General features: G+C 31.2%; 1 protein-coding gene and 1 long non-coding RNA gene across 2 annotated transcripts; both read left to right on the forward strand.

The window, feature by feature from the left end:
• The first annotated feature begins 13,629 nt into the window (after nucleotides 1-13,629).
• Nucleotides 13,630-18,968, forward strand: LOC133200659 (uncharacterized). The gene is made up of 3 exons (XR_009722985.1): nucleotides 13,630-13,674; nucleotides 15,706-15,828; nucleotides 17,746-18,968. It is a non-coding gene; the product is annotated as an uncharacterized LOC133200659 (long non-coding RNA).
• Nucleotides 18,969-20,181: 1,213 nt separating this feature from the next.
• Nucleotides 20,182-27,333, forward strand: LOC133200661 (tyrosine--tRNA ligase, cytoplasmic-like). The gene is made up of 12 exons (XM_061336434.1): nucleotides 20,182-20,324; nucleotides 20,701-20,876; nucleotides 21,797-21,926; nucleotides 22,160-22,240; nucleotides 22,789-22,840; nucleotides 23,410-23,592; nucleotides 23,907-23,992; nucleotides 24,442-24,574; nucleotides 24,940-25,034; nucleotides 25,495-25,688; nucleotides 26,578-26,716; nucleotides 27,011-27,333. Exons 1-12 carry the CDS (start codon nucleotides 20,286-20,288, stop codon nucleotides 27,119-27,121), a joined length of 1,419 nt encoding a protein of 472 aa, XP_061192418.1. The 5' UTR covers nucleotides 20,182-20,285; the 3' UTR covers nucleotides 27,122-27,333.
• Nucleotides 27,334-27,739: the final 406 nt, after the last annotated feature.

The raw sequence follows: 27,739 nt of genomic DNA on the forward strand, positions 1-27,739 counted from the left end.
TAGAGAGTGATTCGGTTATCATTAAATACATAAAAATAGTACTAATAATTTGCATAAGAACATTTAAACAATAAAATGCTTTCTTTGGTTGTTAGTACTGGAATTAATGTCGCAGCTGTTGCAGAAAAAATACATAACCCGCGTAAGCGGGTTATGTAAATTTTTTTCTGCAATAGCTGCGACATTCATTCCCGTACTAATAAACAAAGAAATTCATTTTATTGTTTATATTTATATCTGAATAAAACACCTTCCATTTTAACTTGATCAATTCCATTTGATCAAAAGCTCTGTGTGGTTGTTAAGTACAAAAAAGACAACTGAAATCTATGCATACTTTAAACACTTTATTTTCCAATTCTTACCAAATGCTTGTTAAAGAAACCATTATATATCTGGCATGTCTTAACAACTGTTTGTTAAGAACACGAAAAATAAGCTGAAGGAATTCTTAAGTAATTGCTTGTTAAATAAAATTAAGTAAAACTGTTACACTTTTATACAGAGTTTTAACAACTGTTTGTTAAGACTACCCAAGGAATTCCCCAAGATATATTCTTAACAACTGGTTGTTAGAAATGCAAAGGAAGACAAACAGAATAAAGTCTTAACAACTGCTTGTTAAGAATACCAAAAGAATTTCACAAGATATATTCTTAACAACTGGTTGTTAGGAATGGAAAGGAAGACAAACAGAATAAAGTCTTAACAACTGCTTGTTAAGAATACCAAAAGAATTTCACAAGGTATATTCTTAACAACTGGTTGTTAGAAATGCAAAGGAAGTCAAACAGAATAAAGTCTTAACAACTGCTTGTTAAGAATACCAAAAGAATTTCACAAGATATATTCTTAACAACTGGTTGTTAGAAATGTAAAGGAAGTCAAACGGAATAAAGTCTTAACAACTGCTTGTTAAGAATATCAAAAGAATTTCACAAGGTATATTCTTAACAACTGGTTGTTAGAAATGCAAAGGAAGTCAAACGGAATAAAGTCTTAACAACTGCTTGTTAAGGATGCTAGAAGTTGGTCCCTGGAATCCTCTTAAAATTTGTTAGAGACCAGGACAAAAATTGACAATGAATGAAAATGAATGAAGAATAGCACAAACAAGTTTAAAGAAATATTCTTAACAACTAGTCGCTAGAGGAATAAGGTTAGGCAACTCAGGAAACATAAGAAAAATGTCTTAACTTAAAAAAAAAAGATTCCTGATTCCTGAATAAGTCTAAACCCTAACAACTGGTTGTTAGAAATGTAAGATAGCTTCACGAAAAGTCTTAAACCCTAACAACTGCTTGTTAAATATAGCTTCATGAAGAAGTCTTAACAAACAGTTGTTAGAATACAAAGGGAAGTCAATTCAGAAAACTGAAAGACAAATGTCTTAACAACTGTTTGTTAAGAATTTCACAATTAAGTTAATATGTTTAATCAGTTAATTGCAAAGAAAATAAGTCTGAAAACAACTGATTGCTAAGAATAGAATATAAAGGTAATTATTCTTAACGATTGTTAGAGAGCCAAGGGAAAACAATTTAGAAAACAAATTAGAAACAAGTCTTGACAACTGCTTGTCAAGAAAATCGGTTTAAGGAATATCGATTAACTGTTTCTAATTTAATTTAAAAACAAAACAGTCTTTTAAAATATGGCTAAAATATGGCTAAAATATAAAAAAAAAATAAAGATAAAAATAAACATATTCATATCTAAAATAACCATTTGTTATGAGTATCATTAACATTAGGGGAAAAGAATCTTTAAAAACTATTTGTCAGAATATCATAAATTAGTTCGCGATATCCTCTTAATTTATTGGTCTAGAAAACCAAGATAAAAATTGTAAATTAATTACAATTTCTAGCAAGTGTCTGTTGAAAACATGATATACAAATTAAAGATGTATTCTAAACAACTCATAGGAGAAACTAGGTTAAGATCAGGAAACAGGAGTAGCTGTATACAAGTCCTAACAACTTCATATTTGCTTCTTATTACGAATATCAAAGGCCACTTTATAAAAAAAAGAAGAAAAAAAAACAAGTTAGAGAACCAAGCCTATTCAGAAAACATTTTAACAAGTATTTGTTAAGTTAAATATACAGCTTAACAAATCATTGTTCTAATTTTTAATGTACATGTCATATCTTACCAAATAATTCTGTCAATAAAAGTTTCTGTCTGTGTTTCAGATTCATATTTTATGGTCAGGAATGGAACAATTTTTAAAGATAGATTCAATAGTAAAATAAGCCTTTTCTTGCTTCTAGGTATGCTTTGATCAATAAGAATCTATTTGAATAATTTTGTATTAAGTTATATTTTTATAGACTGTTTTAATCATTGCAATCTTTCTCTTCTTAAGATGAATTAAAATGAATAAAAAACACTGGAAAATTATTATAAAAATCAAGTAATTCGATTACTTCACTGAAACAACAAAACACATTCTTGTGTAATTTATGCTTCACAGTTCTTCTTAAAAGACTTCTTTCAGGAGTGCAACACAAATGTTCGACTTACCTATTATCAAATATGAATTAATAAAAAAAGTGAAGAGTAGAATACTTCTGGATGACTTTTGATTGCATACAGTGCTTTCCAAATGATCGAAGTAACATACTGGTATCCTATAAAATATACTTTCAACTTCTAATTAGAGTTCATTTAATATTTTTAGTTAGTTTTGTGACATTAAAAGGGAACACCTTGTTTTTAAACTTGGTGTTGACAGAACTTTGAAATTTGGGGTTTTTATTTTAAATTTTACTATTGTCAGGAGTGTAACAAAACAATTTTATATTTATCAATGATCTTTATCTCTCTTCTCCAAAAAGTAATTGCAGAAAATGTTTGAGTAGTTGAAATTGTTTTATCTATCAACAAATGAAAGAGAGTTTTTGATATTTAAGGGCTAATTCACTGAAAAAAAAAAACTTAAAACCATAGCTTAGATATATATAAAAAAGCAAATAATCATTTTTTGAACTCAAGAAATTATAAAGAACTTCTTATCATTTATAAAAAATATCAAAACAACGTACCCATTTACAAACTTTAATTTGAAATTGTAACTGACCTGTGTTATAAGATTTAAAACAAAATTTAAATATGAGGGGAAAAAATATCAGATATCAGGAGTACCAAAAAAGGTGTAAATGTATAAGAATCACTGCGAAGTATTTTCTAAAAGAAAACTTGAATACCAAACTCTTCTTTGTTTTGACTTAGATTTGAAACGTTTACTAAAAAGACAGGATGTTAAATAAAGAAATCATATGTGTATGATATTTCTTTCATATCAAAACTTTTCAAATCATAAAGGAAACAATAAATGTAAATTAAAAATCAAAAAAATTAATTTTTGCACACATACAGAGACAAAAATCAAGATTTAAAGAATAAGAAAAAGAAAACTATAATTATGGTACAATAACCTTTTACATAAATTTCAATTATCTGGTAATTTTTTAAAAAATATTTTTTTGGAAACAATGCATCAAACAATCGATATTTTCTCTTGAGTGAATTTTTTATCATCGACGGAATGTTTTTGTTGTTTGTTAATTTGAACGCATATACCAAGCAAGGTCTAACGTTGACATTGATTACTTCTCCAGTGCCCTGAAAGGAATTCTTTTTTCTTCTGAATATTGCTAGTTCCATTTTCTTCTCCACAGAGGTTGCGGATTTTGCAAACAGAAAGCTTTGTGGTAGATATCTTTGATAGGACCATGCCTTCTTTGTCATATTTTCGCCAATCTTCTCCAAGTTGTTTTGTGAAAACCTGTAAATAGTGTGAAATAAAAAAGTTTCACTTAAACTGAACTGCTTTTTTCACTATATGTGACATTTAAATTTTTGTCAAAATGAAATGTCTGATGGAATAAATATAAATGAATGATTTCATTTTTTATGTTTATTTATACGAGTATATATAAAAAAGGTCTTGTTAAAAAATAAACTCGAAAAAAGTAAAATCATTTGTCTGCATATATAAATTTGTAATTATTGCATGCAAATCAATAAACTCAAGCCCATTATCCGGCATATAGGAAATCATCTAAGATCACTACCCATTCATCTACATTGCTTCTGCTCTCTCTCATACTTTTGATAACTCTTCAGGCAAGCAAATAACGCTGACGTAAAGCATGTATCATTTGCTTTTATTTTTTCAGCCCCAGTAGTAGGCTGCCTTGTGGGTCTAGTCTTTAATACAATGAAAATTAAAAAAAGAAAAAAAAGCTTTCAGCTTTTGAAATAGGCATTGTTGTCGTCTTTAAGTTTGTGGTATTTCAAAGCAAAAAAGGAGGGATGAGGGCGTTTCATCAATAGAAAAAACTGACCCATCAAATTGGAAAACAATTGGCAAAAATCCTATTCTATCAAGATGGGGGGGGGGGTCATTCACATTTTCAGGAAAATATTTAGAACAAAATCATGAGGGATTTCGTCATTGCTAAACAAAAAGAAAAGGGGGATACCAGTCTATGAATGAAGACTTTTATATGACAAAGACAAGAACTTTATTCTCATAAAACTAGTTACAGATGTAGAGAACAATAATTTAGACAAAAATATAGATGACAATGCACATTGCGTGGAAAAAATTAACCAGAACAGCGAACTCTCGAGATAGTTTTTTGTATAAATTTACAGACCCTTATCAACTGTTTCTTTTTGCGATTTTAAACAGATTCGGATTCACAGTATAATAATAAGATAAATATAATGACCTTGCTTGTTTTAATATTGCATCAGTACAATTTAATAAATAATGAAACTCATCACCAATTTCATTACAATTACATAGGTTTCGGAGTCTTAATTCTCTAGGAACACAGTGCCATCTGCTTGTTTAAATAGGCAAACCTAGTGTTATTAATTCTAAATTTCCAAAAAAAAAAAATATCTCAGTAATCTCAATGGTAAAATGTCAAAATATTTCTCAAAGGATAATGTACTTTTAAATAACCTGTAAGTAAGTGTTTTTGGTGTTGGACATTTCACTAGACCATGATTGTTTAGATTGATCTATAAGAGTATGATATAATCTATTTTTTAACCATTTGACATTTATCATATATTTCCACATATATGATAAACCACATTCATTTACGATTTGTTGTACAAATTTATTCGATGGTGTTTCGTTCATATTATTTGACAATGGATAGCTTCCCAATTCACCATATACCATTCAAATAGGAGTAGATTACTTCCACAATTTAGACATGTTTACAAGATTTAAGATATAGTTTTTCAATTAAAAAAGAAAACTCCATATTTTACAACCGTATTGCAAAATTGGTTTTAAAGCTTTATCGAAGAGGTCAAGCTTGCATTTTATAGATAAATCTTGTCCTTTACATTTACTAATTACTCCAGACTTTGCTCTTCTTGCTTTGTCATACTACTCTTTTATATTCATATTAAATGACACAATTTTACAAAATATAACATCAAGATATCTGTATTGACTAACGACTTCCAATTATGGTACTTCATTATATCAAAAAACAATACTGTGATTCACTTTACCTCTAACAAAAATAACAATTTTTGTTAATATTCACCTTTAAATGCCTTTTTAACAATATTTAGAAAAAAATTCTAACTGATGCTGAAAATCATATTGGTCTAACAAGATATACAGTTTCATCAATAAGCTAGTATTCTATTCCATTTTATCTGACAATGTTGTTAAACCATTGACATCATTTACAACAAGAAATTCTTCTAAATCATTGAGATACAGTGAAAACAGAATATGTGACAAGTTATCACTCTGTCTTACCCCATTAGTACAAGGGAAAAAAGTTGAACTCTATTCATTACAAAATTCTTCAGACGTGATATTTTTGTACATATTTTTAATTATTCTAAAACACTTTCCATCTATATTACAAAATCTTCTTCCATAAACCTATATGCCAGAAAGAATCCAAAGCTTTTTCAAAGTCAATAAATGCACAATATAATTTCTTCAATGATTTGTAAATTTCTATTTTAGAATACAAATATAAATGATCCTGAGTGGAAAAATATTTGCAGAAACCAGCTTGATTTTCCAATAAAAGAGAAATGTTTCTGTAGTAGTAGTAGTAGTAGTAGTAGTTATAGTGACATGTGTTACAAGTAGTTCTTCAGAAGTAGATATTTTCCTATACATTCTTTTTTATTGCAGTTCTTCAGAAGTAGATATTTTCCTATATATTTCTATATAAGACTTTGATCCTCCATTGTGGCCCAGCCCTAACCCCGGGGGTCATGATTTGAACAAAATAGAATCTACACTACCTGAGGATGCTTTCACATAAATATGATCAATCAGGGCTTTGCTGTTCCTGAGAAAATTTTAAATTTTTCCTTTATATTTCTATGTAAAAATTTGATCCTCCATAGTGGCCCCACCTTACCCCCGGGGGTCATAATTTGAATAAATTTGAATCTACACTACCTGAGGATGCTTCCATATAAATATTACTTAACATGGCTTTGTTGTTCTTGAGAAAAAGTTTTTTAAAGTTTTTTTCCCTTTATATTTCTATATAAAACTATGATCCTCCATTGTGGCCCCGCCCTACCCCCGGGGGTCATGATTTGAACAAACTTGAATCTACACTACCTGAGGATGCTTCCTTATAAATATAACTCATCATGGCTTTGTTTTTCTTTAGGTTTTTCCTATATATTTCTATGTAAAACTTTGATCCTCCATTGTGGCCCCGCCCTATCCCCAGGGGTATTGATTTGAACAAACATGAATCTACACTACCTGAGGATGCTTCCTTATAAATATAACTCATCATGGCTTTGCTTTTCTTTAGAAGAAGATTTTTAAAGGTTTTTCCCATATATTTCTATGTATAACTATGATCCTCCATTGTGGCCCCGCCCTACCCCCAAGGGTATTGATTTGAACAAACTTGAATCTACACTACCTGAGGATGCTTCCTTATAAATATAACTCATCATGGCTTTGCTTTTCTTCAGAAGAAGATTTTTAAAGGTTTTTTCCTATATATTTCTATGTAAAAATTTTGATCCTCTATTTTGGCCCAGGCCTACCCCGGAGGTCATGATTTGAACAAAATAAAATCTACACTACCTGAGGATGTTTCCACATAAATATGATCAATCAGGGCTTTGCTGTTCCTGAGAAAATTTTAAATTTTTCCTATATATTTCTATGTAAAACTTTGATCCTCCATAGTGGCCCCACCCTTTTCCCGGGGGTCATGATTTGAATAAATTTGAATCTACACTACCTGAGGATGTCTCCATAAAAGTATGACCAATCAGGGCTTTGCTGCTCCTGAAAAGAAAATTTTTAAAGATTTTTCCTACGTATTTCTATGTAAAAATTTTGATCCTCCATTGTGGCCCCGCCCTACCCCCGGGGGTCATGATTTGAACAAACTTGAATCTACACTACCTGAGGATGCTTCCCTATAAATATTACTCATCATGGCTTTGCTGTTCTTGAGAAAAAGATTTTTAAAGTTTTTTTCTTTTATATTTCTATGAAAACTATGATCCTCCATTGTGGCCCCGCCCTACCCCCGGGGGTCATGATTTGAACAAACTTGAATCTACACTACCTGAGGATGCTTCCATATGAGTTTCATCTTTCCTGGTCTTGTGGTTCTTGAGAAGAAGGTTTTTAAAAGATGCTATTAATTTTTCACTAATTCTTTATTATCTCCTCTTGAAAGAGGACTTGGCCCTTTATTTGAACAAATTTGAATCCCCTTCCCCCAAGGATACTCTGTGCCAAGTTTTGTTGAAATTGGCCCAGTAGTTCTAGAGAAGAAGATGAAAATGTGAAAAGTTTACGACGACGACAACGACGACGACAGACAACGGACAAATTTCGATCAGAAAAGCTCACTTGAGCCTTCGGCTAATATGATATAAAGAATTAAATAAAAAGGAATAAATAAAGGGGAAAATATATTTCGGTGTTTATTTTAGAGTGAAGCGATAAACACCATGCGATTTTATGAACATTTATTTTATGAACAATATGTCGGCACGATCTTAATGCCGTCAGCTAAAGTAACCGTATGCGTCTCTTTAAAGCACAAATCTGAATAATATTGATATAATTTTTATTTTACAGACATGTAATATTCTAAATAAAAAGAAATTGAAAGAGATAAGAATGTTCGCTAAACACGCTGAATTTCTTCTATCATGCATTTAACGGGTCAATAGATTACATGTTTAAGTAAACTGTTAATTGCATCATGTGGGTGAATCGTAACTTATTTTTAGTGAAAAAGGTAATTCGCTTTGCCGAAAGTGGTGTGCCAGTTTACATGCATGCATCACTTAAAAAATTGAAAACATTTTATGTATTTTTTTTTTCTTCTGAAAATTTCATTACCCGTGAATAAAATATTATATAAATGCTACGTTTGATTTAGTTTTAAAAAATTGCAGGATTTTCCGATTTGTTTAGTTATTTTTCAATTTTTCATAAGCGTTTTAGCCATTTGCTTTAAACAATGCATATTTAGTGGTTATTCACTACTAAATGTCAATATTTCAATATAATTTATTTATTTTATAATTTATTGTTTTACATAAAGACTATTTTCTGGAAAACTCTTAAAGAGAACTCAATATCTCTGTTTCGTCACATTTTACTATTAATTTTCCAGTCTTTACAGAAGAAAGTGTTATTTGATAGACTGGACGTAATTTATAGTCTTTCGGGGGAGAAGCACCACGCACGTTTACAACAGTCATCACGAGAAGAAAGAACGGGATTTCATTAAACCACTTTGTGTTTGAAATGCCTCATTATTTCACTTTCACATGGGACCGTACGCGAAAGCGCATCGGTATGATAGGATTTTTCACCCGAACTATAGTAAATTTTCCTTGATAAGAGTTCACAGTGAGATAGATATTTAGAGCATTGTGATCTTGCAATCTAAATAACAACTTTACAACAATTTAGTATAATGAAAAGACACTTTGCATCTCATGATCTAATGCTGCACCAGAGAAATATATCTATTTCAAAATGTGCTTCTATTTAATCGCATTACGTGTGTTCTGTGGAGATTTGCAAAATTAGCACTTGTTATTTTTACATGTAAAGATGCGAAATTAATTAACATGATGAATATAAAGAATAAGTTTTGCTATTCATATTACGAGATATACATTTAACTTTTCAACAACGGATTTTGAATTTTGAATTTTAAAAATAGTGTAGAGAGAGAGAGAGAGAGAGAGATGAAAATACTCGTCAACTCTCCGGGCCCATGAAATACATAAATACAGATACATTCGAAGTTTGTTTTTAAATTAAAATTCAGAAGAGATTCGAGACCTATGGTGGGTAGATCAAAACATTTGTTTCTGTTACATTGATACACATAAATACAGTAATTGTCCATCTCTGTGAATCATGACTTAAAAGTGAATGGAGGGCAGGAAGGGGGGGGGTGCTGTTAATCAAAACTTGCATGCTAATTATTATTCAGTGAATTTATTATCGTTAGAGGCCATGTCTCCATTAGAATAGGCTGTTTACGATATCGTAGCATTGTATAAATTAAATGTTATTGTGTATGAACTAACGTTTTTTTTTTTCTTTTAAACTGATTTCTATGTATTAAATTATCCAACAAATATTCCCCTCTCCCCCACTTTTTTTTTTTCAAACATACAAATTTGAAAAATGCGCATATCATGGAAACGGAAAAATCTAGACACTTTGAGAATGTAATTTTTTAAAATTGGAATTATATAATGCATAAGTGATCTATGAAAGGAACTCTTCAGATTTCGCCGGTACAAAATAAAATATGGTGCATATGTTGAACTTTTGAATCGTTATATCAATAAATTCACATTTTTTTTTTTTCAAAAATATATATAATTATATATATTTTCATAACAAATGTACAGATACTAGTATTTTTTGTTCGGTCAAATTAAAACATGCTTATTTTATGTGGGTGTCATGTCATTTCATGACTTTTTATGCCGGGTAAATAAAGAAATATATGTTAAGAAAAGTCTTCGATCCAAAGATACTTCACTATTACCCATCCCGTAGCAACAGCAAGGAAATTAGAAAGTTGGTACAGTGAATATTTATCAGCCGTAGAAAATGAACCATTTCAACTTGCTCCCACTCGGGAAAACACCGTGTATTTGATACTATCAGTAGAGCTATAAAACGAATAGATGATCCATTATTTTCATTCACTTAGGTAATTTGAGAGAATTTATCAATGAGTATGGAACTTTGAAAGTAATTGACTAGAAACTTGCAAGAATGCTGAAATTGCATGATCATTAAATTCTCAGTTGCTTTGACGTGGCATGTAACATTAATAAAGAAACTTTTTAAAGTTGTATGTAACGAACGTCACAAAATTTAGATCTTTCACGCTACTGTATTCTCGGGTGTCGCAAAATGCATGTACATGTTTTGTTAGAAGACGTAAGTATGAAGGATCTTATTTAAACTCGTGTTTAATAATAAATAAATCATTGAAATAATGCAATCATTAATTCTGTAGAAATGCATAAGGTTTTTTTCCTCACATCAAACAGTAACATGTATATATTTTACAGTTATCAAAACTTTACACGTTATATATTTTAACCTATCCCTTTTACATGTAAAAAAAAAAAGTTTCAACATATTTTATCAGTAATTAGCTTAGATTTTTGTAAGTTAGATTGTCCTCTCCTATATACAAAGAATATAAACAAAAATGCTCGTTACACGAAAAATGTAAATAAATATATTTAGAGTGCGGGGTATGAAATGGTTTATAAGAACAGAAAAATATTGCAGAGGGAAGAGGGTTGTAGAAGAAAGAGAAATGATCATCAAAATCAGCAAAATCTTTTCATTTTTTTTTTAGATTTACTTGTGCAAAGCTTTAAAAATGTTTGATATTCAGGCGCCCCACAAATGGGTCCTCATGGAGGATAATATCAAGGGCTAATATTCATTTATTATTTCTTATGGTGTGAAATAAAACGGATCTTAACTCATTGTACATTTTAAAATGCAGAAAATAAATCTCGGTGTTTTCGTTAATTAACCCACAGGAAGACTGCGTTTATCTAAAGGACTTATTTTAGATAAATCCGATTTTATATTTATACATTGATGGTAAATGATAAAGTTTTAGCGTAACAAGATTTCATATTCCTTGAGAAATCGTTTATTTAAACCCAAATATATTTTTATTAAAATATTTTAAGTACGTCTTTCAGATTCTAGCATTTTATGCGATGTCAATTATGCGACGAAAGAGTAACAGTTATTAGCGGAGTACCAAGCTATTCAATGTTAGGAAAATCTGACCCTTTGATGTCTGTGATGAGTGTTTCGGACATCTGTCTATACAAGTTAAAGGCGACCCGTCGAAATGATTCTAGTGCTGCCATTGGTAGAAATTAATGACAGGCTTCAGCCAGCCCATCGTATGCAAAATAAGATTAACATGGTAACATTTCCCGCGAAAACTTACACTCTTTCAGAAATTCTATTATCCTGTGTTCTGTTGGAATCTCCGAACGTTCTCTATACATCAAGGTAAGATATCTTTTAATTTCTATTTTTTTTTTATGTAAAAGTAAATTAGATAGTTCATCGATTCATTAAAATCTCTTTAGTTCATGAGGGATCAAGCTTAAATAATTTTGAGGCTTCAGGTTGTACCACATTATCAAAATTTAGGACATCGTCTTAGCAAAATTGTAGAGCTTTAGATGTTAATTTATCATTTTAAATAGATAATTTAAAACAAACGTCGTGGAAGAAGTACTCCTGTTCACATTTTTTTAAAACAATACATTATATATACATTTGTAGTATATCTCTATGATATATACATGCAGAGAGCAAATATCTTCATTTTCACAGGCCACAGGTCATTACTTGACCTAATCACACTGCGCAATCATGCACGGATCTAGAAGGGGGGGGGGGGGCGGGACCCCTGGAATTTGCAGAGTTATTAAATATATATACTATTCCAAGTAAAATTGACCTTGGACCCCCCCCCCCCGAAAACACGATCCCTCCTCGAAAACGCGGATCTATGTGAAATTGATATGAAAAGTCATAGCTCTCTATGTGAAATGGGTATGAAAAGTCATAGGTATGAAGCTTTAAATGTCAACAAACACGACCCAACCCCACCCCCCACCCCCTTCACGAAATAGGTATTTCACGTTTGGGAAAAGAGTTGAGTTTTTTCTTTTTCTTTTTTTTTTTTGTCTGTTTGTTTGTTTGTTTTTCTTTTTTAAAATATATTTCTTGGATGGAAAAGTTTTTTTTTGAATGGGGTGGGCGGGGGGGGGAGGGGTCCACCCCCGTAAAAAATTCTTGGATCCGCGCCTGGCAATAATATCTACCGGTACATAAAATGACTTGTTTAATTTAACAATGAGCATGCTTTTCATGTATAAAAAAAATAGGGATGGGTATAGCCAAAAATTTCATATCGCGATATATCACTTCAATCCTTATCATGAACTGCCATTTTTTTTACACAAGAAATTTGAAAATCTGTTGGAAAAATCAATGCATTGCAATCAAGCCAGGAACAGCTGACAAACACTTCTGTCCCTGTTTCGGGCTGACACGCCATTGATTCAAAGGGGAATTCGTAAGGTATTTTGCTTCAGCCTTGTTTCGACGTACATGTAAAACTAGGGGAAAATTCTGGTGATTAGTGTTTTACATGTATCTTCACATTTAGAGTAAGATGGGGAGGTTTTCTGAAAAGGGAGAAGTAAGTTTAGACGTTTGAAAAATAATAAAGTCGTCATGGTACGTGGTAATTAGATTCTTGATTTTCCGGCGGGGGGGGGGGGGGGGTCAAGTAATAAATTTGAAATCAAGGTCAACTCAATAGGCAAAAAAGGGTGTGGAGGATCATAAAAGTCTGTGGTGCAGAGTGCCAATATATATTTCATAGGAAACTTGAACTGTGCACATCGAATTAAAATGGACTTATATGTTAAGATGATAGAAAAGGAATAACTTTACTGGTATTTTTTTGTGTGCAATTCTTTTAAGCTTTAATGAAAAAAAAAAAAACCTGTAGAATTTCAAGTTGACACACACTCACCTAAACAACCTCCCACACAATCCCACACCCTCCCTCTCACACACAGAGACACCCTCACGCCCACACACCCACACTCACAAACATTAAAATACCATCTACTGGCCGTTTATAGTACAAACATCTTCACATTAGGTAATATGTAATTATTGTATGTAAATAGATTAGATTCACTTACTTTGATCGTCAACAGTAACTTCTATGTCCTTGCCATCAGTATCACAAAGAGGGAGTCTACTGTGCGTCGCAATTTGTGGGATCTTCTTTATAATAAAAAAAAATTAACAAAAAATCCGTCGGCATAATTGTAGAATGGCTGAAACATATCACTGGAAATCGAAATATTTGCCCTCAATAGTGTATTCGAATTCGATTGGCTATATCCCCAAAAATCACCAATCAAATTAAGAATAACTGTTTGACATGCGCAGAAATAAAGGAGCGGAAGTTAAATACTCATTCAAACATTTTGTTGCAGATCAAGAAAAACGTATTGAAGATGAAGATCTTTTGCATTCAAGTGAAACTGTCAATTCAGGACTAGGTAAGATATATGATTTTGACTTAAAAAGCATGTGCCATTTGTACAAAGTATTTAAGTTTTAAAGAATGATTGAATGTTAAAAGTTAAATGTTCAGCATACATGTATTAAACAAGACAAGATATAGAAATGATAAATAATAATAATAAAAAAAACTTGTAAAAGAGTGAATATATATACATATTTTTGGTCCTTTAATACTGGAAAATCGTAACGTTAAGACTAAAAGGACCGGCATTTCTTTTAAATTATACCAACATTGTACGTACTTAATGAATTTTTTTAATCGAAAATTTATTTTCCTGTAAGTTTTAATTGATTAATTATCAACTGAAATGAATTTTTAAAATCCTATAGTATGCCGTTTTGTTTAAATCTCTAAGCTTCCAAATTATGAAGATATCTAGACTGAATGTGTAACGAGAATTTTTGATTGCGCATTCGATAACTTCGGATAATTCCCGGCGTTACTGACATGAAACAGCCGAGATGTGTCGAATGAGTAATTGTTAATCCATTCCTTACCCTTGAGGTTATTTTTATCAGTGTCCATAAAACAAGAAGTAGTAAGGCTGATTTTTCCCATTAATATAATTTAATCCGCAACCATCGTTCTGTTCGCATCACGGAGTACACACATGTAATGAATAATGGTTCAAGGGATAATAACAACTGTGTAGATAGAAAAGACAATGCTTTCTGCCCTGTTTTAAAATTATTTTCACAAATGCCGCTTTTCTAATTTTAAACTGACAAAATGTCAGAAATACTCAAGCTGTAGAAAGTAGTTACAAAGAAGTGTCATTAATATTCATAATCTAAAGTAAGAAATAGGCTATTAAGTATTTTCACGTGCTTGATAAATATAAGAAAGAGTTAAGAATTTTTAGTAACCTTTTAACATCATACAAAACTTAATATTTCATTAATTATTCTTTTACGGACACACGTCTTTTAAAAGTTATTTTTATTGAGAATATTTCAGGAATATCCGTGGAAGCATTATTTTCTGTTGAACCCGTCCGTTTTAAGCAAATTGCTTTTCCATGAACGTATTTTTATATGCTACATGTATTTATATTATTCAATTCACTTACATGTAATATGTATATCCTAAAGACATAGCAAAATATGATCTATTACACCAGTATTAAGTTTCTTTTTTAAATGAGAACCCCCCCCCCCGAAAAAAATCCCTCAAATCGATTAAAATTGGTACATCAAATTCCAGTCATTTTTCCTTTTTTTTTTCATCATCTTCGCTTTTCTATTATTTCCTTTAAAATAGAAATTTACCAAAAAATCGGCATGCGATGATAATCCCTAAAACTTATGAATTATGTTTTATCGAATACAGCCCGAGAAATTAATAACAGTTCTATGACAGGGAAAGAATTTACGACTTTGTAATATTAAAATATGTACAAAATTGTTGTTACATGTAAACTGGAATAGAGTAGTCAGATCAATACACTGTTTTACCGACGAAAGATTAACCTGTTTCACCTTTCAACAGTAACCAATGAACTCGTCCGTTGACGGTTGTGGGAAATTCTACGAAAAGGAAAAGCAATCGTCGGTAACCAACGGGTGAATCACGTCGAATTTCTCTACCTTGTGGACTGGTTTTGATAATTTGAAATTTTGTTTTGTTTCCTTGATACCTAACAAACGTGTGAATATGTATTCAATATGCCCGGAATAGGTACTCAGAATAATTACCGTGTGTGTTGTGTGTGTGTTTGTGTTTAAATAATTGATGTGTAAAGTTTTTTTTTCATAAATAGATAAATTATTCAGTATGCTTTCAAGTAAACATCATCTGTCTCCCTCAGCCGCGCTTACTCTTTCCTCGCATATTTAATAAGGCCACCTAAAAAATAATGTTCGTTGGACTTCTCACTCAAAATGAAATCGAAGTACCGATATTCTTCACTGTCAACCGGAACTAATCCATTTACTAAATATAAATAACAATGAAATGTAATGATTCATTGAAATATCTCGTAATAAATGTATAATCTTGGTTACAGATTCTGATACCCTAAAAGAATATGAAGCAGTGAATGAAAGAATGGGATTGTCTTGTGGAGTTTTAAAAAAACGATCGAATTTATGTTATACTCGATGGCATCGACTAAGATTAAAAACCTAAGGTAATCTCTCTCTCTCTCTCTCTTTCTCTCTCGATCGACATTAGGTAATCTTTATATATAACGGACTCTTTGATCTGTTATCATGACACAGAGAAAAGATAGGACTGGACAAATATTTCCTCATATTAAGCAATACAAGTTTTTAAAGAAAAATCTGCCAAATCAAGTCTAATGCTCATTGTCATAATATAATAATAGGAAGTGGTGCCATATAAATCTATGCTTTGATTTTTAAAACATATTTACAAATTACGTTCATATGAAAAATGTTTGGTCTTTGTGAGGTAAAGCATTTGAACGCATGTAATTAATCAACAGTGTATTTCATACCCTATAAATGGAATTCGTTACAGGAACTATAATACAAAGTGACTTTACGCCCTAAAGTGGTAAAGAAACAATATTAAACAGCTATTTCTATTGACTTCTTCAAAATTGTCAAATGGACGATTTTTTACGCAGCAACTGGTTCACTAAGATGTCATAATTCTTTTCTTCTGCTGTAATAAAGCTTTCATTTTGTCAATTGAATGAGGATATTTGAAATAATAATCTGCCTGAGAATTATAATTTCATACGCTCATCTTAAGGCAGGGCATATTTTGTTATGGCGTTTATGTTTGTCCATATGTCTGTCTGTTTACTTTTTCGTGTCCGGCTCATAATTTTTATACTATGAGCATAGAATTAAGAAACTTTGTTCGCTGGTACATCTTGTGTAAAAGGTGTGTTTCACTCTAAAAATAGGTCATTGTGACCTTTAATTAAGATGTTATTGTCAAGAAAGGGGAAAATCCTGTTCGGCTCATTACTAGATAACTTTTAGACCAAGAACCGTAATACTCGGCCATTTGATGCATCTTAAATAGAGGGTTTGTCGCATCCTATTTAAAGGGCACTTTGACCTTCATTTAAGGCAAAATTTAAATATATATATATATATATATATATATATATATATATATATATATATATATGTCTTTACATTTTAAATTATACAGTCCCAAAAGATGTAAGAATATTGCAGATATTTAATAAAATGTTTCATCAAGAAAATACACAGTTTTTTTCTCATTGCTAACTTTACAACAATTTTTAATAAATATGATAACGTTTTGCTTGTGTCAAAAACAAGAGAGAAATTCCACATTGGTACAATTATCAAGCAGTTGTCAAGAAGAATTTTAATAACAAATTAGATGTTGAATTAGAGATAAATTAATGAGTTTCCTGTGAGGAATTAACTGGTAGAGCATCTCTGATCAGGCAGATGTTATCTAGATCTCTTGGGACTTAAGCAAAGGAGTTTAATTGCTCAGTCTTGGATAAAATTATCTTGTTGTCTAGCCTCTTTCATAATAAATCCAGTATAAAGTAATGGAAACTAATTTGAAATTGTACAGTGTGATTTTTTTTTAATATTGTCCAGCAAATGACAATGGTATTAATTGCTTAGATAAAGACTTTTTGCAATACACAAAGTCTGGAAAAGGGAACAAATCTGATGGCAATTTTGGCTGCTTAACGTCTATGAGAAATATTTGGGGGGGGGGGGGGGGGGATCTCCTGCAGGGTCTTGGTTTACTCATCTCTGGGACTTGTCCTAACCTCTTTTATTGGATGTTTCCATTAGGAAGTACTGGCTCATTTTGCCACATTTTTAGAAAAAAAAATAAAGATACAAAATGCAGTTCTTTATTCATATTTCTTACCTTTTTTTTAAGTATCTGAGGTCAAATTCCATGTTTACCCCATCACACTTCTCTGCCTAAATCTGTCCAGCATTATGCACAAATATAATAAATTTGTTTGGTGAATGTAAAAATTCAATTAATGGTTTATTTGATAATATATTAGATAGAAAAAAATATCAAAGAATGTGAATTTTACCACTCAAATGATGTATATTTTTTACAGGGTATTACAGAAGAGGAATAGAATATTACACTGTGGCAGTTGTTGAATACTTGGGAGTAATAGAGAAGAACAAGTAAACCTACTGCAAGACTTTTTTAGGAAAACTCGATGAACAATTTATCATGTCTAATATTAATATGAAGGTGGAGCTTAGCTCTTGCCATTTTGCCGGGAAATCTTTCTGATTCAGAATTGAACCTATTTTACTTAAATAAAAGCATCTAAATACAGAAAAGAACCTCCCATTTTTGTGAATATGCATAGGAAATATGGCCAAGTGACAGGTATCCAAAGCTGAATCTCTAAGGTGTCATATATTTCTAGCTTTGGCAGATTTTGTTGTGTAATGGGTTTTTGACTTCTACTATAAAGTAAGATCAGACAGTGTGTGGTATTATTTCAAAGGATTCAGCTCCCTTATTTATTGACCAATTTCTCTGAAAATTGGATGGGTTGCTTCTCAAATGTGTGTTCACAAAACCGTATCTCAGATTTTTGATATCTAGCTTAGTTTTGGAATTATTGAGGAAAATGTTAAATTAGGCTAATAAATTGATAATATTGAAGAGCAAATGGCTGTAACTTTTGAATTAGAAGATTTATAAAAAATCTGAGATACAGTTTTTAAGTTCAATCTTTAATCTACCTTGAGGCAAAATGACCACTTTGAGGGGTTAAATACAAAAAGGTTGATTTATAAAATATTTATGCACTAAAATTTACATTAAAATTTAAATAATTTTTAAATAAGTTATTAATTAAAGTTTAAATTAGGATAATTAAATAGTAAATTTAACAAGCTTTCAAATGATATATACCTTTATTATGTTATCTTTGATAATGAAAGAATTACATGTAAATTAAATTCTGGCATTTGGAAACCTTTGGTGTATCCTTAAAAGAATTGCATTAATTGAAACATAGCTTTCTTAACAAGCAGTTGTTAAGAAAATATCTTGAACATACTCCTAATCTTTTTATTAAAAAGTTAAGACATTTTTCCCAATGTTTCCTGAGTTGTCTAGCCTTGGTCCTCTAACAACTAGTTGTTAAGAAAAGAATATTTCATTAAACTTGTATGTGCTATATTTGCTTAATAATTTTAATTGATTGTCAATTGTCAATTTTTATCCCGGTTTTCTAGCAAATTTTAAAAGGATTCCATGGACCTACTTCTAGCATCCTTAGCAAGCAGTTGTTAAGACTTTATTCCGTTTGACTTCCTTTCCATTTCTAACAACCAGTTGTTAAGAATATATCCTGTGAAATTCTTCTGGTATTCTTAACAAGCAGTTGTTAAGACTTTATTCCGTTTGACTTCCTTTCCATTTCTAACAACCAGTTGTTAAGAATATATCTTGTGAAATTCTTTTGGTATTTTTAACAAGCAGTTGTTAGGACTTTATTCCGTTTGACTTCCTTTCCATTCCTAACAACCAGTTGTTAAGAATATACCTTGTGAAATTTTTTTGGTATTCTTAACAAGCAGTTGTTAAGACTTTATTCTGTTCATCTTCCTTTGCATTTCTAACAACCAGTTGTTAAGAATATATCTTGTGGAATTCTTTGGGTAGTCTTAACAAACAGTTGTTAAAACTCTGTATAAAAGTGTAACAGTTTTACTTAATTTTATTTAACAAGCAATTATTTAAGAATTCCTTCAGCTTATTTTTCATGTTCTTAACAAACAGTTGTTAAGACATGCCAGATATATAATGGTTTCTTTAACAAGCATTTGGTAAGAATTGGAAAATAAATTGTTTAAAGTATGCATAGATTTCAGTTGTCTTTTTTGTACTTAACAACCATACAGAGCTTTTGATCAAATGGAATTGATCAAGTTAAAATGGAAGGTGTTAGATTCAAAATTATTTGGAACAACCCACTCTGTAGTCTGTACTAGAATAACTAGATTTGATGAATTAAGAATGTAGAAAAGCAATGTAAAACTGTTGTCCTTAGAGAATTGCTATAACAACCTTGTTCTCTATAAATCTACATAACTGAAAAGATGTGACAATTTCTAATGTAAAGCCCAAGTAAATAGATATGCTCCTGCAACTTCAGTAACACTATGTTTACAAATCAGTACATGTACACATGGATTTTACTTCTTTTACGCTTCTAAACGTAAATATTGTCTGACATTTTCTTTTTCACAAAATTCACTGACAAAATAAAAATATATTTAAATGCAACTTATAAATGATTCCAATATGATCATGTTGATATACAGTCAAACCTCATTATCTTGAACTCGATGGAGCCAAGAAAAAACTTTGAGCTATCTGAGGATTTGAGATTTTAGCCTTAAGGGTAATATACTTGAAGAATAAGTGGTTGGGACTTCTCAATGACTAAGACATAACCACAGTATTTGATATATCAGTGTTTGGGATACTGAAGTTCAACTGTATTTTGAATTGTTGTAGGAAATAATAGGAGAGGAGAAGCTAACAACCATTCTTAAGGAGAGAGATGTAAAGGTTTACTGGGGGACAGCCACTACGGGGAAACCCCATGTGGCATACTTTGTCCCCATGTCTAAGATAGCCGACTTCCTCAGGGCCGGATGTGAGGTAAGTAAAAGTATCAACTGTTGCTCTTACAACTACAATGTAGTTTGAAGTGCAGTTTTCTGTAAAAGCAGGAAGAATTGGGTAAAGTGCAAATGATATGGTGCTACATAAGCTGATAATGGTTATTTACTTATTTGAATTTGTTGAAAGAAAAGTTGAGGTCATCACATTTATCATTAAGTTCATTTGTTAGTTTGCCATCTGTGTCTTTTTCTAGTAAAACAAAACATGAAAAAGATATGTCAGACTCTATGGTGACTTCTTTCAAGTTCAGCGACATAATTACATGGAATCAATGAATATTGTTAATTGATAAAACATTGTCTTTATTTGTAAACATTGAATTTAATACCTTAATTTCCTCTTTTTTTTTCAGGTGACCATTCTGTTTGCAGACTTGCATGCTTACCTAGATAACATGAAGGCCCCCTGGGATCTGCTGAGTTTACGAGTCCAGTACTATGAGAGGGTCATCAAAGCCATGCTCAAATCTATAGGGGTCCCCCTGGACAAATTGAAGTTTGTGAAGGGCTCAGACTACCAGCTCAGCAAGTAAGTAGATAAGTTCATTGTATAGGAAAGTTTAGTATAGCATTATTGTTAAGATATTTCCCATTTTTAAAATTTTAGAAATTTATAGAAAAATTTCAGAGGGTGAGAAGAACGATTAATGTTTCAACCTTAAATAATGATAAAAAAAAGTGGAGTTTTTTTTTTTTAATATTTTTTTTTCTGATTACAAGGTTGCAATAAACTCATTAGAACTTGACTTTGTCTTGACACAGTACATATGTAGACTACATGAACATGCATCGGACATGCAGATAGGGTGACATCATACTCAAAATTTTTGTATGAATGCAATCAATTATTAATAATGAATCCAATTTTAATCAGATTAATGTATTAGAAATAATTAATACATATGTTAATGTACAATATGTCCTAGGATCACAAAAAAGGTTGATTCAATCATCTTTAAGTTGTCCATATTTAAATATGAACATAAGGAAGTATACTGATTTTGACTTAAGTCTTGTTGCATGGTCTATGGCTAGACGATATTTCTTTTCTGAGAGGTTTCAGCAGTTATATGATTTATCATGTGCTTCAGTGTACATATATAACCTCTACACCAAAAAAAATGACAGGAATATCTTTTAATAATATTGCCATATTTATAACAGAAAAAATAAAGATATGAAGTGGAAACTTTTACAATGTGGAAATGTTGACAAAATTGATGAATTTCTTAAAGTCATCAAAGTTTCATCTCGCCGACTTTCATATTCCTCTTAAAGAGAGCACTGTTTAAATACTTGAAAATTGTCATTTTCTATTTTGCCTTTTTTCTTATATGGAATTTGTCAAATATTTCACAAACCTTCAACAAATTCATTATACCGGTAACCACTTTAATTTACAATATCTCTCTAATATAAGGATGAATTACATATTTATTTTCTCTGCAGAGAGTACACTCTGGATGTGTACAGAATGTCATCTATGGTAACAGAACACGATGCCAAGAAAGCGGGGGCTGAGGTAGTCAAGCAGGTGGGGAATCCCCTCCTAAGTGGCCTCCTATACCCAGGACTGCAGGTATCAGTGCTGACTGTGCTAACAAACTTAATTGATTTACAAAATTGTCTATGAATAAGGCAAATACATGTAATATGTTATTAAATACTGAAATCAGAAATAATGAAATTTAAGTATTTACAAGACCAAATTTTTAACAGACCAAGTGTAGTTTTTTAAGGCACAATTTTATAAATGTAGATTTTCTGGGTAATGTTTAAGTGAAATTTGAATTGAATTTTCATATTTGTTAGGCTCTAGATGAGGAGTACTTAAAGGTTGATGCTCAATTTGGAGGTGTAGATCAGAGGAAAATCTTCACATTTGCTGAAAAGGTTGGTTTGAGGTCTGACGACATGTTGGTCGAATATCTGTTTTGTATTTCTTCGTAAAATACAACAGATTAATCATTATTATCACTTATTTCTGTTTTTTAAATTGTTTTCAAAATGTCTAAGTAGACAAAGACACAAAAAATTGTGATATTGACAATACTAGTGATTTCCAATAGGATTCTATAGTAAATAACATCCTCAGGAGAAGAACTTGTAAGTTGTAAGAAGTTCTTAACACAAAAGGATTAGAAACAAGTTCTTAGAACTTGTTTCTAATCCTTTTGTGTTAAACAATAAAATATGTTCAAATCAAAATCCTCTGGTATCTTGCAAAAATGCCTGGTAAGGTACATTAATTTTTTGCAAGGAAACTTGATTAAGTAGCAATTATTGAGGAACTAAAATACAAATTTTAATGCAAAGAGTGAACCCCATACATGGAAAATTGAAAGGTGAATTTTCTAAAATCAGTGTTTAATGATGTGGTGTTAATCAATATTTAATGAAAAGTTGAAAATGAAATTATTTTAAATTTTATTGTTTTTCAGTACCTACCTCATTTAGGGTACACAAAAAGAATTCATCTCATGAATCCTATGGGTAAGTTAACTTCTGAAACATTGAGTTCATTCTAAATCTTTGTAACAAATAATTTATATACTGTACATGTATAATTAATTACCAGTAACGTAACAGAGAATATGATAAAATTTGAAAATATTTTCTCAGGCTGAGCTTTGTATGCTTGATTGTTATTAAAGTATAAAGATACATTTCACATATGTATTTCAGACAATCTTAAAGTTCTCGGTACTGAACTATGTGTAAGATAAAAATATTGATGTGTCTAAGATTTTTCGTTGATTGAATTTAATCATGGATTAAACTTCTACAACAAAGATTATCAATCTGAAAAGATAATATCATACATAAATGTATAAATATGTTTACTGTTGTATGAGATTTCAAGAAATCCTTATTTATAAGAATTAAATTTAACTCAATACTTGGTCTAGTACAGTTTAAATGAATGCCAGTAAATGAGAAACAAGACTCAAATAAAGTATGGGTATTTATTAATATTCTGAATTTTTGTAGAAAATTAATATTAATTTAAATGAACTTCATTTTAATGTTAATTGTTAATATCCTGTTTTGATTACCCACAGTCCCTGGGCTGACGGGGGACAAAATGAGTTCCTCCGTGGAGGATTCTAAGATTGATTTACTGGACTCCCCCGCTGCTCTGAAAAAGAAGCTAAAGAAAGCCTTCTGTGAGCCGGGCAATGTGAAGGATAATGGCGTCTTGTCCTTCTGTCAACATGTATTGTTCCCACTCAGAGCCAAAGAAGGTATTAGAGTATTGTTAAGTTTTTATGTTGTGATACAATGTATACTAGCCCAAATATCAAAATTTAAAAAATGGCGTGATGGGGTATTAAGAACTTTATTGTGAAAAACTTGGCTGACATATCATAAATGAGCTAGGGAATAGGCTTCTCTCTTGGTTTCAATTTACATCAAATTTACCACCCACTAATGTACCGATACTTGTCTTTCAATTTGAAAATTTTTTTTAAAATTAATATTGAGCGTAGATTATCTCCCTTTAACCACAGTTTGTATTTTTTTCTTGTTGACAATGTTTGTATTTGATATTCTGTAGGTTTCCTTGTAACCAGGAAGCCAGAGTTTGGTGGTGACTCACTGTACACCACCTATGATGACTTAGAAAAGGCATTTGCTAAAGAGGTATAAAATATAAAGAAAGAAAAACATTTATTGTTGATTATATCCAATAGCCTTCACTCACACAAATGGAAGACACATTTTTAGAAAACAATAATTAAGCAGCTTCCTGTAAATTATAGAATATGACAGATTTGGGACAATTGGGGTATACATCTTCATACATACATGTTTATGTTTTCTTATCAAGAAGTTATTCAAAAATATTCAAAGCATTTAAAATTGTTTTCATAGATGCAGTTTACCAAATATTTCAGACTGTTTATAAGAGTATATATCTCATAAATAATTTTAATATTTAAAGATTTCTGGATGTTGAGGATGTCTAAAAGAATTCAATATGTGTTCATGTTCTAGAATAAAGAGTTTTTATATAATTAATTATTCATCACTGAAAAAATACCTTGCAAGAATATTTATAATTGCAAATTTACACATTTTAATTTTGATAGGAAGTGCATCCTGGAGATCTGAAGGTCGCAGTGGAAGGATATTTAAATGAGTTGCTGGAACCAATCAGAAAAGAGTTTGAGTCAGCTGAGAACAAAAAACTGGTGGCCCAGGCTTACCCTGTAGAGAAGAAAAGTAAGGGAGCTTACTCTTGATACATTTGTGTTTTAGGTTTAAACTTAAAAAAAACACAACAGCTTTGTTAGTCAATATACTGTAATTATCTTAATTTGATTTCTCAAATTTTTGGTTATTCTTATAAATTTTACTGATTTTTCTGATTAAAGAAAATGATTTAATGATATCAAGAGATGGAAAAAAACCCATATTTTTAGCAGATCTTTTACGATGATTTTTTTATTATTAAACTTTTTTTGAAGCATTATGGTCAGGTTATATAAAACCTGTGTGATACTTACAGTACTTTTTTGATTGTGGGTGTGGGTGTGTTTCTTTTAATCTTTAATCTTAGATGATTAAATAGTACTTTTGTTTTATAGAGAAGGCAGGCACTCAGCCGGCAGCTGGTGGGGCAGGAGAACTCTCTCCTTCATTATTAGATCTACGAGTGGGCAAAATCCTGGAGGTCAAAAAGGTCAATTGTGTTCACATTTTTCTAGCTTCATTGATCTCATTTTTTTTCTACATTTACTGAAAGTTTTTTAGTTTGAAAAAATAAATCAGACTGAGTATTTTATGAATTGAAACCTAGAAAGTAATTAGTCACATTCTCCTAGAAGTCTTTAAATATGTTATTAAACACAGAAGGATAATAATAAAAATATTTTCTCATAATATTTTTGGAAACTTAAAAAATCATTAAATGTATCTTAAATACACATGCAGTTGTCACTATTCATTCTTTGAGTAGTATCTGGTTGTTGAGTCACTGTACACAAAAAGAAGTTTTTAAAGAAATTGTTTTTCGATAATTATTTTTGATGTTTTTTTCTTTGTGTAGCATGTAGCATCCATACACATACTCTCTGGCAATACATAGAAAAATTTGAAAAATGTTTTTTTTTAAATAATTGTTGATTTTCCCCTGTGTATAGCATCCGGACGCTGAGTCTCTGTACATAGAAACAGTGGACATTGGGGAGGAGAAGCCGCGGACAGTGGTCAGTGGTCTGGCCGGACTGTACCCCATGGAGAACCTGCATGAGAGACTTGGGGTGTTCCTGTGTAATCTCAAGGCAGTCAAAATGAGGGGCGTGGAATCCCAGGCCATGCTTATGTGTGCCTCAGTGTAAGTTTTTACCACATAAATCCCAGGCCATGCTTATGTGTGCTTCAGTGTAAGTTTTTACCACATAAATCCCAGGCCATGCTTATGTGTGCCTTGGTGTAAGTTATTACATAAATTCCAGGCCATGCTTATGTGTGCCTCAGTGTAAGTTATTGCATAAATCCCAGACCATGCTTATGTGTGCCTTAGTGTAATTTATAGCCACATAAATCCCAAGCCATGCTTATGTGTGCCTCTGTGTAAGTTATTACATAAATCCCAGGCCAAGCTTATGTGTGCCTCAGTGTAAGTTATTAAGTAAATATATATAATGAGTGTTTTTTAACAAATGTACTAATTATTTTCACATTAAAGGTGCATATATTTGTATTTGTTAATTTCATGAATTAGTGGAAGAAACTATACATGTGGGGTTTATTTTTGTGGTACCATGACAGCATATTATTAACACTAAAAGAAAGATGTTTAAAAGCATTGGCACATTGGAAATTATTGACTCACTCTCTCTGTAGGTTTTTGTGTCTCATATTTCACATATTAAATTAATCCAAGTGTAATATCCAGGTTTACAGTACAACTGACCTACACAGTTTTGTATCATTTTGAATGTATTCATTATTTATGTCAGAACCAAGCCTGCTCTGTTTTGCACAAACTTTGATTTCAATTTCTAAAAATCAGTCATCTGTCTTAATAATTCAAAAACCATTTATTAGGGGCACATTTCTTGAACTTTTCTGTTATGCCAGCATGCCTTTTCTGCATTGAATGGAATATATACAGCAGAAAAATTAATGTTCTAATAATGCTTTTTTGGTTTAATACAAAAAGTTCCTGCTAAGAATACTAGTAATAAGAAATCTCAAGTTCCCATTTCTTTGTGTTGTAGAGATGAGCCACGGGCTGTAGAACCATTGGATCCACCCCAGGGAAGCACCCCGGGGGACAGGGTTGTGTTTGAAGGATTTGAGGAGGGAACCCCTGAGGAAGAATTAAAGCCCAAGAAAAAAGTCTGGGAAAAATTACAGGTACAGTGTTAGAGTGGACTCATCACAGACTTAATATTGACATGTCGTATTGTAAACAAAATAATATTTGCAGCAACATTTATTCATTTGTAAGTTTTGAACCTTTTTGTGACTAGAGACTGTGAAGAAACATTCTACATAAAGGCACACACAATTAAATATGGAATGGTTAGCAGCAAGAGATATTCACCAAGTAAACAAAGATCGTAAAAACGTGTAAAATATCTCTCGCACATGAATAAAAGTGTATGTCTGAGTGAGATTTTGCTAAGGTAATATTTTCTTTATTTGTAGGTGGATTTGAGAGTGGATGGGGACAGCATAGCTGAATGGCAGGGTCACATAATGAAAACAAAACTAGGAAATGTCACGGCCAACAGTCTAAAATGTGTTCCTATCAAGTGATAGAAAAAAACTTCCTTTAGAGACCACAGTGCTTTGTTATTTATTATCATTTTGTTTCTTTATGACAAAATCAATTTTTGTGAAGTCACCCAATCTTATACAATCTACTTTTTTTTATTATCTCTGGGTATGACCATCATTTCTGCAAAAAATGAGAATTAAAGTGTATTCATAAATTAATATTTTTTTTACACTTTGGAGCTTGTTTTATTTTTGGTGCATATATCGAAGATATTTTGTAGATTTGTAAATTGAATTTTACTGTTTTATTTAATACATTTAAATAAATTTTTTGAAGACCACCTGGGAATGAAGCTTATTGTTTTTGATAGGTTTGTACAAATGAATGTAAGTCAAGGCTTTGGGAGGCAGTTTGTTTAATGTAATGACAGAGTAAAGTATACATGTAGGTAGCACATGTCGTGTTCTTTTATTCAGTGTAAAAAATAAAAAGTCAGAAGACATCTTCCCCAATAATATATAATTTCCACATTGAATTTGTCATTTAAGTACATGTATTGCCACTTTTACAAGTTCTCTCACAAAAAATTAAGGTACTTTATAAGGCATTTTATTTTGTGCATGATACCAGAGGATGGTGTTTTCGACATAATCCTA

This window comes from Saccostrea echinata, unplaced genomic scaffold, assembly GCF_033153115.1.
Source record: "Saccostrea echinata isolate AGI-Se365-2 ecotype Australia unplaced genomic scaffold, CSIRO_AGI_Sech_v1 ptg000040l, whole genome shotgun sequence".
Taxonomy (NCBI): domain Eukaryota; kingdom Metazoa; phylum Mollusca; class Bivalvia; order Ostreida; family Ostreidae; genus Saccostrea; species Saccostrea echinata.